The sequence below is a fragment of the Hyperolius riggenbachi genome, chromosome 5 (assembly GCF_040937935.1).
Source record: "Hyperolius riggenbachi isolate aHypRig1 chromosome 5, aHypRig1.pri, whole genome shotgun sequence".
NCBI classification, from domain to species: domain Eukaryota; kingdom Metazoa; phylum Chordata; class Amphibia; order Anura; family Hyperoliidae; genus Hyperolius; species Hyperolius riggenbachi.
Window position 1 is genome coordinate 141,888,217 of NC_090650.1, and position 18,368 is coordinate 141,906,584.

General features: G+C 42.8%; 1 protein-coding gene across 2 annotated transcripts in view; it reads left to right on the forward strand.

Annotated features, from left to right (window-relative positions):
- Nucleotides 1-18,368, forward strand: part of LARS2 (leucyl-tRNA synthetase 2, mitochondrial) — a 320,228-nt gene that overhangs the window by 121,600 nt on the left and 180,260 nt on the right. For both annotated transcript variants that reach the window (XM_068236332.1, XM_068236333.1), the window contains exon 6: nucleotides 1,663-1,752. In XM_068236332.1, coding sequence (XP_068092433.1) covers nucleotides 1,663-1,752 — 90 coding nt within the window. The remainder of the gene's footprint in view (nucleotides 1-1,662; nucleotides 1,753-18,368) is intronic.

Below are 18,368 nucleotides of genomic sequence, written 5' to 3' on the forward strand. Positions count from 1 at the left end.
CATCGCAATCCCCATACAGAGGCTGGGTCTGCCTATAGACCTCAGCCTCTGTTGCTATATAGCTGCCTCCAAAGCCCCCCCTGCGCGCTGTGAGACCCCATAAATCACAGCCGCGCTGGCGACTTGCAGCGTGTCGCAGCGCGCTGTGTTTACCTCACTAATGCCAGTCTCGCCGTTCCCCCGCCTCCTGAATCGCTCTGGTCCCCGCCCACGTCCCTTCCCTCGCCGCTGATTGGAGGGAAAGGACGCGGGTGGGGACTGGAGCGATTCAGGAGGCAGGAAAGAGTGGAGACTGACATTAGTGAGGTAAACAGCGCGCTGCGACACGCTGCATGTCGCCAGCGCGACTGTGATTTATGGGGTCTCACAGCGCGCAGGGGGGGGGGGCTTTGGAGGCAGCTATATAGCAACAGAGGCTGGGCTCTATAGGCAGACCCAGCCTCTGTATGGGGATTGCGATGTAAGAACCCCGCCTCGGGTACTCTTTAAAGTGTTTTTCTTTTTTTTTATCTCAAAATGTTGGGCGTTATATGTACAATGGTGTCTTGCTGCACTCTTTAGAGAATCCGCTTAAGGTTGCCACTAACAATCTAATTTCTAGCAAAATCATTCGAGCGATCAGAAAATTCTGATCAGAAGTGAAGTCGTTCACTACACTATCAACGAACCAATCTTTGCTTCCTATCTATTACAACCAACAAGAAAAAACAGATTTTGGTTTGACGAAAATCCAATCATTCATAATCGATTGTGCCCATCAACTGAGATCATTTACAACCAATCCGATCAGAATTTCTGATGGCTCAAACGATTTTCCGCTAGAAATTGGATTGGTCACCTTTAGGTCTAAATTAGTGCATTTGGAATAGTTTACTGTCATAGAAATACTTTTTTTTTTTTTTTTTTTTTTTTTTTTTTTACTGAAAAAAGCCTTATTTGAAACCTATTGAAATCACCAGAGGGTTATGTGCTTGATAGGAAACACATGCCAAACATGTGCATTTCTAGTGTTGTGTCATGATTGTTTATCAACCAAACATGCATGAACAGACTAACAACAAAAGGATTTGAAAGTTACACGATTGCTGGTGAGAAGTATCCCCAGTTATTTCTCACTGCAGATGTTTGTAAGAAGCACTGCTGGGTTAGACATAATTGTCATGATCTGTGTGCATTGCATTGAGCTTGAGGTCTAATCGTAGTTTGTTTGAAGAGCTGCCACATAGAGTCATACACTTGTGAAATCCCATGCAGCTTTCTTATGGCATCATTTCACAGCTCCCTTGTTCCTAGGCGAGCTGACAGTGAGATAAAGTAGCAGCCTCACCGTCTGTTCCATTCCCCAGTCTCCACTGTTTTGTACAAGGTGAAGCAAAGCTTGCAAGGTTCATGCTGATTCCTCAAAGTCTTGTCGTGAGCTGGCATAGCGAATGACACTTGTGTCCCTGAACACTGTGCCTCTTACAAAGCTAGCTTCCCCTTCATTGCTAGATGAAATTCTATTAATAGACTCACACTATTATGCTTGGTAAAATTCATCATTCAGATTCTAGTAACAGCAGTATTCATTAAGCATGTTAATTTAAACCACTTCGGTATTTGTCGGTATCTGTCTCACTTTGTGTGTTGCAGTGAGTATTTATTTTCCCCGCTCTTTTACAGGAAATAACCACATGTTCAGCAGATTATTACAAATGGACTCAGTATCTTTTTGTCAAGATGTATGAAGCAGGACTTGCGTATCAAAAAGAGGTAAGTAACATTTAACTACGATTTCAACGTCTAGTTAAACAACGATCCAATGACTAATACAGTATAGCTCAGGGGTAGGGAACCTATGGCTCGGGAGCCAGATGTGGCTCTTTTGATGGCTACATCTGGCTCACAATTAGGGGTTGGTTCACTAAGCTACACTGCTCAAGCAGCACAGCTTAGTGTGGCAGCGCAAGTAACATTTTCTAAGTAGGTTTCACTACTGCTGTAGCATGCACTACTAACTTACTCGCATTACCCCCAAAACTAACGGCTGCTTCAATTGTCCCACTCTGGACCCTGTCAGGTCCAGTGACTTTGTAAGAAGAGATCCCCGCACTTTGATTGGCCCAATAGGCTGCCTGTCACGTGACAAGCAGCCTATTGGGCCAAAGTGCTGGGACCTCGTCCTACAAAGTGAATCAACCACCAAGTCAGCTAGCTAATTGTAGAAGCTGTTAGTCGGTATTTCTCCTGTCTGGCTTTCGGGGGAAATTGCTGATGCAGCTGAAACCTAAGAGAAGCTGAAGACGTGTCTGACACTTCTGCTGCACGGCGGATCAACTGTATACACATCACCATGAGAACAGGGACGTGAGTCCTCTGCTGCGCATGCGCACTGTCCCAGTTTGAAACATACTGTATGGCTCTCACGGAATTACATTTTAAAATATGTGGCGTTTATGGCTCTCTCAGGCAAAAAGGTTCCTGACCCCTGGTATAGCTGATCAAATAGGACTGTTTCAAAAACGAGCTCTAGATTGAAAGCCAGCATTCTGCGCCTGCGAACTCGGGCGTAACCCATGGATACAGCTTCTTGGGCCTTTATTAGGTAGGATTATAGAAATTGGAATGTTGCAATCATTACCACTGCACATCTAAAGGCAGTGTTGCCAACTGTTCGTATATTTATGGCCTATCTATAAATAAGGGGTTAATTTTGGCTTGTCCATGACGTCTGTTTGATTTGCGGCAATCTCCAGAAATGTACTCCAACAAGCTCTGTGCCCCCCCCCCCCCCCCTCACCTCAGGCTCTCCCCTCTGCGCTCCCCTCCAGCATCAACACGATTGTGTATGCAGGCGGCGGGGCAGCGGCAGATACATACCTTCGACCAGCGTAGACGTTTCTCCCTCTAGTGTCTGACGCGACGTCCTGTTCATACAGGAAGTCGCATCAGAAGCTAGAGAGGAACATCCATGCTGGAGCGCACGAGACATATTTATCTGCCGCTGCCCCGCCGTCTGCATACACAATCATATTGATGCTGGAGGGAAGCGCAGAGAGGAGAGCCCGAGGTAAGGGGGGAGGAAACCGCACCCCCTCCCCACTGAAGTGCAGCATGGCTTTCCCCTCATGCTGCGACCCCTCCAGCCCCCTAAAACGGGGGCTCGCTCAGTATTTCTGCAGGGGGGCCCGGTGGCACCTAGTTACGCCCCTGGCGAATATGTTTACTGTGTAAATTAGGACCTTCCGAGTATTTAAACTACGCAACACATGCGTCATCACGCAGCACGTTCTGATGAAGCCCCAAGTAGGCGGAGGCGAAATGCATTAACGTAAGCCGTTGTTGGTGTGCGGCCTGTACTGTCGGAAAACACTGGGTAGATCCTCACATGGCGGTGTCGGAGACACCGAGACCTACTGTCTGAGCACCTGGATTGGCATTAAAAGTGGGCAGCAAGTCTGCTGTGCGGAAGTTTGAGCCTTTGTGGCGGGGCCGTGTCATCTGGATGACGTTTGCCTTATATAGCACTTTGTCCTCTGAAAATCGCTCTAAGTCACTGCCGCAATTAGCAGGCCTAAGAAGGGTAAACTAGCCCAGGAGGATAAACGTTGGATGGAAGTCTCCTTAGGGCCGCTTCCACTAGAGCGAATCTGCATGCGTTTTCTGCATGCAGATTTGCATAGACAATACAAGTGGATGGGACTGTTTCCACTTGTCAGGATTTCTGAGTGTTTTTCTGTGCCGAAAAAATCTGCACGGCAGAGCCATCAGAATTCGCATACCACATACTATTATTTGATTCGCATACAATTTTAGTAGGAAATTTGCATACGGTTTTGGTATGCAAATTATCATGCGAATTCACATACGATTTCATAGAAACAATGGAAAAGCACTCAGGCAATGCCATGGTTAAATTCCCATACATAGTCATCCATGCGAAATCGTATGCGAATTCGCATGAAAATTCGCATACAACCGCATGCGAAATTCGCATCTGTATGCAAATTTTTTCCGCGGCGATTCCCACCGCACAATTGGAAATGGGCCCTAACTTTATGGCTGAGTTACTCGTGGTTTGAGATCATCCAGAAGGACATTAATTTGGCTCAGGTTGTATGCTTTTTTTCATAATAGGGCATTTATTACTACCACCAGTGACATTGCTCTTTGGATTTCTGGGATTTTCCAACTACTGTGAAAAGAACTGTTTTTTGTATTTTTGATGAGAGATGGATTATTTATCTCCCCCTTTTTTGATACAACAGTCTTTTTGTAGGATTACTGGACTAACTATAGATACAATACAGGTATTGTGTGTGGACACATCAAGTATATTTTTTGAGGTTTTGTTCCAGTATGCATCTAGGTTGGTTTGTTTGTGAAGAATTAACTGCTCCCATGACATTAAACTTACAGTATGGTGGCCACTAATGATCCAATCTTTTTCATCCAATCTTACCAAATCTATGTAGTGTAAGGGTAAATTGAGTGAATATTCTGAATGGATAATTCAGGCAGTTACCTTATATTACATAAAAATGGTAAGATTGGTTGAAAAAGGTTGGATCATTAATGGCCACCATAATGTCATTATCCCAGGGTTAGAATCTATTAACCCTTCGCACTCTCGCATGCAAATGTTCAAACAAATGCATTCACAGATTCACTCATCCAGGCACAACTGTTATCCCTACAGCTAAGTTAAAAGCCGGGGTCTTAGTTCACAGAAGAATGCATTCTCATGCTTGGTCACCTATACTGCGCAGAAGTACCTAGGTAAACATAGGCGTCCTAACTCTGGCCCTGTAACATGCATAGTGCAGACATGCAAACACATTCATTGCATCAAACCTATCAATGGATTAGGAGCACACATCCTGACGTCCTCTCCTGGGACAGACAGTGCATCTTACCAATCGCACAAGGGAGCTAACGTTATGTGTCCATGTGAACCATGCACATACACCAGCATAAGCTGTGTGCATGCTGACAAACACATACAGGGGAAGGAGGGAGTGCACCGAATTAGACCCTAGCCACAGGGGTCAGTAACAAGAAAAAAATACATATATCCAGGCACATCGCCTCTAGTTAGGACATTAAATAAGTTTTCTAGCCACACCCCCTTCAGCACCTCCCTTTCCTTAATAACTTATTTAATGTCCTGACTAGAGGCGATGTGCCTGGATATATGTAATTTTTTCTTATCCCAGGGTTAGGTGGGGTTGTATGTTCCTTTTGTGTATTGAGAGGTATGCAACGACACCTCTATTTTAAGGGGCTCTGTTCATTTTGATTAAACAGCAAAGCATATTTTTGCAATAAATTTTAGCTCTTTTGAGTGCAGCTATACTGGTTTTGTTCTTTCTTTTTGATATGCTTCCAATGTGCACTCTGCACAGGGCAGACCGCACATAGTATATAACCCACATAATATTTAACCCCCATAGTATATAACCCACAGATAAGCAGACTCCCCCACTTTTAGTCACCAACCAATGTACTGTGAGTGGCCAACCGGTTATGAATTGCACTACCCAAATAGGAGCGACTCCAGTGTTTGGCTAAGTCCCCCACTTTTAGGCCCAACATTTGGGTGCAAAAAAGTTTGCTTATCCGCAGTAATATATGGCACTTCATGAATAAGGGCAAGTTTAATTAATTGTGTTCACACAACAGCCGCGCCAGTTATCCGTGTTTTCTCTTGCAATCCAAAGCCCTTAAAAATAAGAAGCTGGGCGGAGCTTGGAGGACGCATGCTGTACTACCACTAACTGTGAGAGGTGACCGGAGCTGGCGGCGATGTGGTATTGTGATATGCTATATTGCAAGATTTTTTTATGTACGCAGTTTTAACTTGGGGGCCATTGGGAGCCTATTAAAGCGGTTTTATGCTATGAGAGACTTCTTGATGTTTTTAAGGTTTTACAAACCGGATGTTTTATGATATGCAATACTGCCAAGAATTTCTCTGGTGAGCAGGGAAAGCAAGGGGGGTGTGTGATCCCCATTCAATCCCGGTGATAGCCATTTATTCCCTCACGCAGTGTGTGTTTATGCACAAGGGTGTCACTGATGAGGCAATACTCACTATGGGCTGGTGCACACCAAAACCCGCTAGCAGATCCGCAAAACGCTAGCAGATTTTTAAACGCTTTTTTTTATTTTTATGAGGCGTTTTGCTAGCGTTTTGCGGATTGCTGCTGCGGTTTTCAGTATAGTAGATTTCATATATTGTTACAGTAAAGCTGTTACTGAACAGCTTCTGTAACAAAAACGCCTGCAAAACCGCTCTGAACAGGCGTTTTTCAGAGCGGTTTGCGTTTTTCCTATACTTAACATTGGGGCAGAAACGCATCCGAAATCCAAAAAATGCCTCACCCAGGCATTTTTCGTTTCTGCAAAACGCCTGCCGCTCTGGTGTGCACCACCCCATTGAGATACATTGACCAAGCAGATCCGCAGCCGCAAGCGGATCTGAAAACGCGGAAAAAGCCGCTCTGTGTGCACCAGCCCTATGAGAAGGATTGGGCCGTTGTGTTCTTATTTTTAAGGGCTTTGGATTGCAAGAGAAAACATGGATAACTGGCGCGGCTATTGTGTGAACATTGTATCGTGACTGGGACTTGTCTCTGTGTATAGTCAGCAGCCTAACGAGAGAGTGAGGACTGAGCGCAACATCACGGTGAAAAAGTTTAATTAATTGGCATGATGCACTTCAGGTGCTTCCTTGTTTGTAGGCTTGTACTTTTCATCAGTATAATGGGCTCTATTCTCAATGAGTTACCGCATGAGTTAAATTAGGTAGTGATAAACACCGACCAAAATATCTCCATTTTGAAATTCGCTATTTTTTTTACCTCATGTGGTAATAGTGAGGTGAAAGTGTGGTAATTACCTCAAAATTTATCTCCAATTTGAGATTCACAATTGAAAAGTTGGTGTTAAGTAAGGATTTTTTTATCACCTACAAATGGTAGGTGATAATTATCACTTCTCTGCTTTTGGCTTTCAGGATGGAGCCTTTTGAGCTTTGTTTGCTCGAGTTTATGTCAATTTTACATAGAAGGCAGAAAAGACGAGTGTGTCTAATTTCAAGGCGCACTTTCAGACCTTGTACAGTCTTTTAGATGATTTAATAGATGCCGAGGAGGAAATTCTTCTCTGCTCTAAAAGATAAGCAACAACATAATTACCTTTAAAGAAAAACATTTCTTTGTTACAGCTGATACAAATCCAGCAAAATATCTCCAGTGTATGCACTTCCTGCTTTCATGGAAGCAGACATAGGGTTAACATACTGTGTTTACACATTAGCTGCTCTGCCGTGGCAGCCAGCTGGCACAGCTGAGAGCTAAAATTACAGTTGTGATTATTCACAGATGAGGGGGAATTAGACAGGCTAAATTATATACATACAGGGTGCATTTCTATATGTTTTCCTTCTGTCCTGTGCAAGAGTTGAGGTCCCACTTTAAATGTGACAGGCTTTCCTAGGTGGTCTCTGTGTAATGGGTGGCAAGTATATGGGCTGCCCTACAGTGGTCAAAAAAGCTTTATTTCCTGACATATTACTGACAGTTTTATCACCTGTTTTACCACACTTTTATCAAACATTTATCACACTTGGTACATTTTTAGTAAATACTCACTTTTTTCACTATTTTTAGTGAATTATCACTGGAGGTAATTTTTCACCCAAAAAAGTTACCGCACATGGTTTTGTGAATAGAGCCCAATGTAGTTATAATGTACCAGGGTTTCAGGGGAGTCTGGTAAAAGGCTGTAATTTAGTTGAGGTTTAGTTGTTTAATTGTTTACAACAATGGAAATTGACAAACTACATTAAAGGGCAACTGTTAGGCAAGAAATGCAACATTAAATCTCTATTCCGCACTGTTAAATAGTTAAGAAGGTTGCTGAAAAGGCAATACTAAAGTTGAAAATAATTCTTACTTTTTTGTAGGCTGAATAATAATCTTCATGTTCCCCAGCTCCTTAAGCGTACGCAGGCCTCAAAAGAGAAGTTGCAGTACATGCTTGGAGGTTTTTTTTCTCTCTATTTCGCTCCTTGTTCCTCCCCTTAATTTCCCTATTCCGCCCTAATTCACTACTGCAGCCTGATTGGCTGCTTCCTCTGTCTCTCCTGGTTTCCCCACCCACGCCTCTGTTCCCCTCTCCCCCCTGACGTCATTTGTAGCTGCTGGAAGAGTGGAAAGAGGGCGCATAGGGTTTGCATGCATGGACAGTAAATTGAAAAGCCGGAGCATGAATTTACTTTTATACCGTTACCCCTCCTGACTCCTGATACTGCCCGCTCTCTCCCTTCCCTCAGAGAACCGCAGCAGCCTGTATACTTTCTGTATACGGCTGTCATTGTCACTGGGCATCGCTCACACTCTCATCACTGTGAGCCACCACGTGGTCTGCAGCTCTCTGTCTGCAGAGCAGTGAGTGATGTGGGCTGTAAAGAGATGTGAGCAGGGCAATATATCACTGACTGTCAGACATCTGAGGACAGGCAGAGAGACCAGCGGTCACAGTCACGCAGCTGTAGGAGAACAAAAGCTCTGCACACATGTCATTATGAAACAAATCACACTGACCTGTAAGTAAACTAAACAAACTACCATTTCCTACCTAATAAAAGCCCTGTGTCGCAGCGTCCAGTAATTTAGCAGCGTCCCTGGTAATTTGTTACTGTGCATGTGCGCAGTAACGTACAGCTGGAGGGACCAGGGAGGGAGTTTGGTGGGCGGGCAGTTGAAGCCGGCGCACATGGTGGGTGCGCGCGCATGCGCAGTGACTGGCGGCGGCGGCATTAAAAAGAAGACCTAGAGCCCGTTTTTAAATGGGCTTGGGTCTACTAGTATGGAAGATAAGTGGACTTGCCAGCTCCAGCTGGGAGCTTTGTCTCAGCCTGCCTGATTTATTGCCCATTCCCTGTCACTCCACTGTGACATGTTAGATCTTTCTTTTCCTCCTCCACTCTTTTTACTTTCTACAGAGCTTGGTGGGAGTGTCTGAGGGCTGGGAGTTGGGAGGGCTAATGCACACTAAATCAGGAGGAAGAAGGGTAAAGAGGAAATTACATCACAATTGGCTTCAGACACAGAAAGTCAAAGATGGAAACTGTCAGGAACATAAATCTCTTTATATACTATATAAAATCACTGAAATAAAAATATGGACAGTGCAATGCATATGTTATGTAAGCACAGCCTGTATTTATCTGCTGATATGTGTTTTTTTCTCTGAGACCCTATACCTAACAGCTCCTCTTTAACAGTCATTTGCTAACCATCTGCTATGCATGTGAACTTTGTTTATGGGAGTCCACAAGTTGCATACATGGGAAAAGGGCAATGGAAAATTTAGGCTCCATATTTAGCTGCTAGAAGAATATCGACAATACTGCTGATATTCTACTAATGCTTTACATAACCTTCCTCTCAAACTAATCCTCCCTCTATCGACTCCTAGCACGAACCGTCCTCCTAGCTACTCCTAAAACGAATCCTCCTGCTGCTGTATGCCGACCACTGCCTATCCCTTCCTGCACATAATCCCCTACCAGTTATAAGTCTGGCGCCCAAATTATATACTGGCCACTGCTATTGCTGCAATTAACATTGCTGTCCATGGAGGGCACCCAAATTATCAAGTGTGGCGTACCAGGCATTAAAGTGTCCATTCAATATATGACACCAACCTGATTTGACAAACATTCGTATACTCACCAATAAGTGATCTTTTATCATCCTGCATGCAATATTTTTTACTTTGTATATTTCACAACCATATACACTTGATGGTGCAACAGATATAAAGTGGGTGTGTAGTTCTGCTGTATCTGCTTCTTTTGTCCACTCAACAGCATGTTTGTTTAATATCCAGGTCAAACACCCAAATTGACAGTTATGGTGCATATACAGTAAAAGCTCATGGAAAAGCATGTTGATCAAGTTATAGAATTGTAAGACTCTGATTTGTTGGTCACAATCATGTGTTAAAGAAGGAAATGACTGTACCACATTCTTACTTGTCCATGGGTTCTCATACAAGTAAGCTTCACTACTAACCTTTGATTGATTGGGGTTTTTGCATCTCAAAATAAATGTTGAAAATTCAATCTATTTATGTATGGCCATCTTAAAATAGATCAATAAATTTTAAATGCAAGTATATTTTTCGGTATGTTCAGTATTTCACATGCATTACGCTAGTAACGTATTAAAAAACACTCTAGACTATTTTGTGAAGCAAAGTGTGGTATGAAAATGGGTACCGCAGTATCAAATTGAAACACTATCACTGAAAGTTATATTATATAACAAAACAAGCTTCATTGCCGAATATACCAGTTCTGTCTTACTGGAGAGTTGTGACAATCATGGTTCGGTTTTCCCATGAACAGTTTGTCTATGTTCCAAAACGGAATTTTGCTGGCCAGCTTTGAACACTTAGATGAATCATAGCAATTTTCATCCTTTTGCTGGCGTTCTGATTGAATGAGCCCAGGAGAACATTTGTTCCTCTCTCTGTTATTATTGTATTTGGTCGCTGGCTGCTCATCAGAGCTCTGTGTTCTTTTTACAGTTAATTAAAGGACTTTTTGTAGTTTTGATGTGCATTTTAGTTGTCCACCTTCTGCCATGACTTGTTTTGGGATCTGTTTGAGGTTTAAAAAGCTTGTGACAGCCAAAGCAGGTTGCTACTGTGGAAAACCCAGATAACTGAAATAAGGATTATCGGCATAAATCATGTGTGACAAATATAAATATGCAGTTACTAGATATCACCCATTATTTTAAATATAGCTCTAGTCAAAGAAAATTTACAATACAGTCATGCAAAGTGCTATCCATGCAGAAAAATCTAACCAATACAATGTTGTTATGGAATCTATGGCTCTCGGCAGTGGCAGACACAGCCAACAAGTGGGCTCATGTACAGAACTAATGTAACAGGCCCCTAACTACACATACCATGGCAGAAAAAGTTGGCATGGTTACAACGATGTAGGTGGGGCCAAATAATTTCCATAAATAAAATTACATTAACCCAGAGACTGATTTGTACTCTTCACCATCCAAGGCCCCTCTTCACCAACCATCCGAAACGTCTAAATCTAGCCAGTATGTGCTCACAGTGTACATTGTGGGCTGTGGTCATTATATTTTCCTTCCACATCTCAAGTAGTCACATGGCTGCAAAAAAAAGGATCAAGTAGTCACATGCCTCTACATACAGAAATCTAGTAGTCCGGTACCTCTAGATAAAAAATGTAAGTAGTCACCTCTCCACATAAAAGAATCAAGTACTCACATGCCTCCAGATAAAATAATTAGTGACATGAATTCAGATAAAATAATTAAATAGGCACTTGCATCCACACAAAATAATAAAGTAACCAAGTGCCTTTAAGTATTAATATCAAGATAAAATAATTAAGTAGCCATGTTGCCAAGATAAAATAATTAAAGAGGAGCTGTCAGCCATACTATCTCAGAAAAAAAACAACACATATGTAAGTAGGTAAGCAGGTAAATAGTGATATTTCTATAGTAAAAAAAAGATAAAATCCTTCGGATTCTCCATTTTAACTTTGTCTATCTTGAAGCCAATCCTGATGTCATTTCCTCCCTTTCTCTCCTCTGCCTGATTGTGTATGCATTGCCTGCCCCCCTCCCAGTCTTCAGGCACTCCCCAGCTCTGCAATAAAAAGTGCATTGTCTCAGCATGAGAAATATTGGCCAATCAGAGAGAAACAGAGGTGTGCGAGGGGAAAACAGGAGGGAAAGAGGCTTCAGCCAATCAGACTGTATTAGTTAAGTCTGAGGGGATATAAAGAAGCAAAAAAAGACAACCCAGCATGCCCAGCAACGTCCTTTGTACAGCAATGTACCGAATAAGAGTCAGGTAAACGGGAATGATCATTTATCAACAAGAAAAATAATAGTGATTTTTAACTTTTGGATTTCCTGTTTAGCATCCTTACTACTTGTTTACCAGATAAAAAATAAGAAAATTGATGTTATACCTGACAGTTACACTTTAAAGAGGAACCACCAATGTGAAGCTGATGGTAGGCTTGTCAGGGAAAACCCAGGTCTTAGAGGGGAAAAAGTCCTGCTGCCAATGGAAATCCAGCTTAAAAGGTGAAAACCCTCCCACAGTGTAGGCTTAATTAAAATTTGGTCTAATGATGCACAGCCTTGTGGGTAATAATCTCACATGCAGCACTCGTAGCTCCTCCAAATTTTAACCCCCCCCCCCCCAAAAAAAAAACAACGCCCCACTGGTTCACAAGATAGCTTTGATATACCATCTCAGGTCCCAGGATATCTCAGGACCCAGGTAGTTGGAGTGCATATGAGCGCTGAGATATCAAGCCTTTAACCACTTTACCACTGAGTGCTTTTCCCCCCTTGAGCACCAGAGCAATTTTTACCTTTCAGTGCTACTCCCTTTCATTCCCCAATAACTTTATCAGTATTCAGTACAACAAAATGATTTATATCTTGTTTTTTTTTTTGCCGCCAATTAGGCTTTCTTTGCATGGTACATTATGCTGAGAATTAGCCAGAATCTGATCTGGTTTGCATGTATTCATATATTGTCTTATTGCTGTATGTCACCCCTAAATATTGTCTGTACCCTTAACTAATGTACAGCGCTACGTAATATGTTGGCGCTTTATAAATACAATAAATAAATAATAAATGAAATAATTTTATTCTAAATGCATTCTAAGGGGAATAAGAAAAATTGGAAAAAAAAAATATTTATGTATCATTGTAGTTTTAAAATAAATTCTACTGTTGATAAAACAGCAACGTTTAAAAAATTTCCCTAGTACAATGTATGGTGCCAATATTTTATTTGGAAATAAAAGTGCATTTTTTCAGTTTTGCATTCATCACTAATTAAAAACCCATATTTTCAAAACTAACAGTAATATACCCTCTTGACATACATATTAAAAAGTTCAGTCCCTAAGGTAATTGTTCATATATTTTTTTTATATTCTCTTTTTTTTTTATTCAAAAGATTTATTTGATAATTATATTTATTTGGTAATTATATGAGAGAGTTGGAGGTAAGCAGTTAGTTTTAAAAGTATTTGTAGGTCTTTTTATTAAAATACATGTACAGTATATAGGTGTAAATTTACTATTTAGCCACAAGATTTTCCTGTTAGCACACTATTAGTACAGAAACAGGAAATAATGCGTGCAACTTTTTTTTTTTTTTCAATAAACGTGGCTTCTCATTGAAGCCTGCGATCATTGACACGGCAGCTTAGATCGATGAATGGGAACTGCGTTTCCATTCACTGATCTCCCTACTAATGGGTGGCGACTTTAAAAAGCGTGGGAGCACATGAGTGAGCGGGAGCGTGGGCAGTGGCAGTCGTAGCGGAGATGCGTATATCTGCGTCCCAAATACTGAGATGAAATCTGCCAGGGTTCAGATATACTGTATGCAACAAGTGGTTAATATTAGTAGCGTAGTATAATAGGAGGACATAGGAGGATCAGACACAGCATTGGCATGGCAACCTTGTGGAGAGCAGAGAAATAGCAGCACAGGATCAGACACAGCACTGACATAAAGTCGTGGGTGAAATTGATGGCACTCCAGCATTGCAGTAACACATTGCAGTAATGCAGTAACACATGTTTTGCTATACACATGTTTATTCCCTTTGTGTGTATTGGAACAAAACAAAAAAGGGAGGAAAACAAGCAAATAGGACATGTTACATAAAGCTCCAAAAATGGGCTGGACAAAATAATTGTCGCAGTTTGAAAATTGTGGATAAATAAGATTTCAAGCATGTGATGCTTCTTTAAAATCACCTGGTGCAAGTAACAGGCGTGAGCAATTTAAAAATCTCACCTGAAAGCAGATAAAAAAGAGAGAAGTTTACTTAAGTCCCATACACACTTCGAATTTTTTTAAATCACGGGTCGTTTGGACGTCCAGTCGTTCAGACGCCAAATCGGGCGTGTGTACAGTACGTCGTTCAGCTGATATCAAGACCAGTCTTATCAGCTGAACGATGGACTGTACACACGCCCGATTTGGCGTCCGAACGACTGAATGACGGGACGTCCAATCCGACATGTGTATGGGCCTTTAGTCTTTAGCATTGTGAGTCTGTGTGTGCAACACTAAGTAGAAAGAGGAGGATAAAACTTTCTGATGAATAGAAAACCAAAATTATGGAAAAATATCAACAATCGCAAGGCTACAAGTCCATCTACAGTTATCTAGATTTTCCTTTGTCCACAGTGTGCAACGTTATCAAGAAGTTTACAACCTAGGTCACTGTAGCTAATCTCCCTGATCGTGGACGGAAGATAAAAATTGATAAAAGGTTACAATACAGGATAGTCTGGACGGTGGATAAGCAGTCCCAAACAAGTTCCACAGAATTTCAAGCTGTCCTGCAGGCTCAGGGAGCATCACTGTCAGCTTGAACTATCCGTCGACATTTAAATGAAATTAAATATGATGGCTGGAGACCCAGGAGGACCTCACTGCTGACACACAGACACAAAAAAAGCAAGAATACAGTTAGCCAGAATGTACTTGAGTAAGCCAAATTCTTTCCGGGAAAAGTCTTGTGGACAGATGAGACCAAGATAGAGCTTTTTGTTAAAGTACATCATTCTATTGTTTACTGAAAATGGAATGATGCCTTCAAAGAAAAGAACACCGTACCTACAGTGAAATCTGGTGGAGGTTCAATGATGTTTTGGGGTTGTTTTGCTGCCTCTGGCACTGGTGCCTTAAATGTGTGCACGGCATCATGAAATCTGAGGATTACCAAAGTATTTTGGGTCACACTGTAGAGCCCAGTGTCAGAAAGCTGGGTTTGCGTCTGAGATCTTGGGTCTTCCAGCAGGACAATGACCCCAAAATTTGTCAAAAAGCACCCAGAAATGGATGGCAACAAATCACTAAAGAGTTCTGCAGTGGCCAGCAATGAGTCCAGATCTAAATCCCATTAAACACCTGTGGAGAGTTCTTAAAATTGCTGTTGGGAAAAGGCTCCCTTCCAATAAGAGAGACCTGGTGCAGTTTGCAAAGGGAGAGTGGTTCAAAATTTCGGGTGAGAGGCGTAACAAGCGTATTGATGGTTATAGGAAGCGACTGATTTCAGTTTTTTTTTCCAAAGGGTGTGAAACAAAATATTAAGTTAAAGGGATACTTAAGTCTCCTAAAAAAAGACTTTTAACCACTTCACCACTGAGGGGTTTTACCCCTTGAACACCAGAACAATTTTCACCTTTCAGCGCTCCATCCATTCATTCGTCTATAACTTTATTATTACTTATCGCAATGAAATGAACTATATCTTGTTTTTTCGCCACCAATTAGGCTTTCTTTAGGTGGGACATTATGCCAAGAATTATTTTATTCTTAATGTGTTTTAATGGGAAAATGGGAAAAAATATTATTTTTCAGTTTTCGGCCATTATAGTTTTTAAATAATGCATGCTACTGTAATTAAAACCCATGAAATGTATTTGCCCATTTGTCCCGGTTATAAAACCGTTTAAATTATGTCCCTATCACAATGTTTGACGCCAATATTTTATTTGGAAATAAAGGTGCATTTTTTTCAGTTTTGCGTCCATCCCTAATTACAAGCCCGTAGTTTATAAAGTAACAGTGTTATACCCTCTTGACATAAATATTTAAAAAGTTCAGTCCCTAAGGTAACTATTTTGTTTATTTTTTTATTGTATTTTTTTTTTTTTTTTTTTTAAATAACAAAAAAAAAAAATGTAGTAGGAGGCTGGGAGAATCACAATGATCGCGCTGTTTCTAATAGAAGCAGCGGATCATTGCGGGGGCTTAGATCAACGAACGGGAATGGATTTTCCCGTTCATTGATCTCCGGGCGAGCGGGCGGCGGCGTGCACGAGCGGCGGGAGCGCGGACAGCGGTGGTAGCGCGGAAGGTACGGATTTCTCCGTCCCTGGGGGTTAAAGGATGGAAAAAGAGACGGAGAAATTCGTACCGCCGGGGGTAAAGTGGTTAATTACCTGGGGCTTCTACCAGCCCACTGCAGCCATCCTGTGCCCGCGCAGCAACTCACCGAAGCTCTGGTCCCTCACCGCGGGTTAGTTTCGTTTTCGCCAACTGGGAGTTGGCGACCACTGTGCTTACGCAGTCCTGGCAACGCGTATCCTTGCTCGTGTTGCCGTCCGCAATAGCTTCCTGCGCAGGACGCTATTGCAGACGGGAACCTGAACAAGGATACGTGTGCATAAGGATAAGGGTGCAAATAATTTTGTCCAGCCCATTTTTGGCGTTTTGTGTGACATGTCCAATTTGCTTTTTTTTCCTTCTTTTTTTTTATTTTGTTCCAATGCACACAAAGGGAATAAACAGGTGTATAGCAAAATTTGTCTACTGCAATACTTTTCTGTGAGAAATACTTGATTTTCTGTACAAATTTCTGGGGTACCAACATGGCAATGATTGTAGCAGCCTAGTGGGGCGCAAAGAAATGGCAGAAAATAACACAGTGTGAAAAGCAGTCTGTTTCATACTTAAAATTGTGGCAAATTATTGCTGCAATTGCACTTGCACTTGCACTTGCCCCTTCACCATGGATGCACCAGGTTTAGTATATATTTCTTTCCCCTGGTTTTTGTCCTCTAAACCTAGTGTCACGGTCAGTAACCTGGGCGAGTGCAGCGGCTGGCACAGACGGATGTCCGTGGGCGTCCGAAGGCTCGTCATCGGGCTGCCACTGTTGTTGGTCCAGTGGTGGGTGTTCGCGGGCGCCGTGCATGCACGCTTAAACTGTTGCGCCGGAAGGTGTAGTGGTGGGCGTGCCGTACACGCGCACGACATCAGTTCCGCTTGTTGGTACACATGCGCGTGCGCATGCGTACGTCATTACGCATAACGTCACTTAACGCGCCAAACGGCCTATCTAAGCTTGCCGAGGGATTAGCTCAGTGCTGTAGTATTGCCGTGACCTGACGTTTGCCTATCTGTTTCTTGTTCTGTTAATGCTGACCCTGGCCCGTCTGATTACCTGCTCCGGCTTTGACCTCTGCTACGTCCGACTACCCGCTCTGTTGCCGACCTCTGCCTGCGTGACTACCCGCTCTGTTGCCGACCTCTGCCTGTCTGAGAATCCGCTCTGTTACCGACCTCTACCTGTCTGAGAACCCGCTCTGTTTTCGACCTGCTATCCAAGTGAACCAAGAGATCAACCAGTGAATCATCTGTCATCATGCCTTGTGAATGGGTCATTGCAGTACCAGACCCGTCTCGTAGGAGTCCCCAGTTCCTACCAGACCACACTGTTGGATCTGCGAGCACTCCTGCCCCTTGTTCACCGGAGATTCCAGTTTCCAGTCTGAAAAGTACGGAAACCATAATTCCTCCCCCCCCCACCCCGGTATAACTAGCCATAATTCCCCTTAGTATAGGTAGCCACGTGTTACCACAGTAGAGGCAGCCATAATCCCCCCCAGTATAGGTAGCCATGTGTCCTCTCAGTATAGATAGCCACGTTTTCCCTCACTATAGGTAGACATAATCCCCCTTAGTATAGGTAGCCATTTGTCCCCTCAGTATAGATGGCCATAATGTCCCCAGTATAGGTAGCCATGTGTTCCCTCACAATAGTTAGCCATGATCCCTCTTAGTATAAGTAGCCATTTGTACCCTCAGTTTAGGTAGCCATGTGTTCCCTCCGTATAGGTAGCCATGTGTCCCCTAATAATAATGCACCTAGTATGGGTAGCCAGGTGAAATATCTAACCTCTTTAGGTTCTTGTGCCACATCTCCAGTTTCCTCTTTTCAGCACAGCCAAATGTCCGGTCTTCATGGCACCAGCTGTTGTCTCTCACCAAGTGACTCATTGGAATGTACTGCTGCAGCCATGAAGACCGAACTCTAACGATCCTGATGTGACGAAGTTGAAAAGGACCTAGAAAGGTGAGATATTCCTGTAAGCTCCCGGCTGCATTTTGCTTACGTGTTCCACCCGCTGTCCTCTTCTTGCTCCTCAAGTCTTCCACTCTTCTGTCTGCCTCACCCCTCTGTGTAATGGCCATAAAGAGGGTTGCAGAGCAATCATGGAAGACTCAAAGAGGGGAAAGAAGACAGCAAGGTGGCACATGTAAGTATAATACAGCTGCTCCGCGGCCATGTTGGCTCAGTGGTACTGCACTGCCCAGCAACATTGCCCCCACCATCTGCCGCCCTTTGCCCAAGCCTTTGTGGGCTTCCTTCAAATCTGGCCCTGTGGGAACCTATGTTACATGCTGGTGGCACTGTATTAAGGTAGAATACTTGCTTTACCATACATTATATTTCATATATTTCATAGTGGCTGGATGGT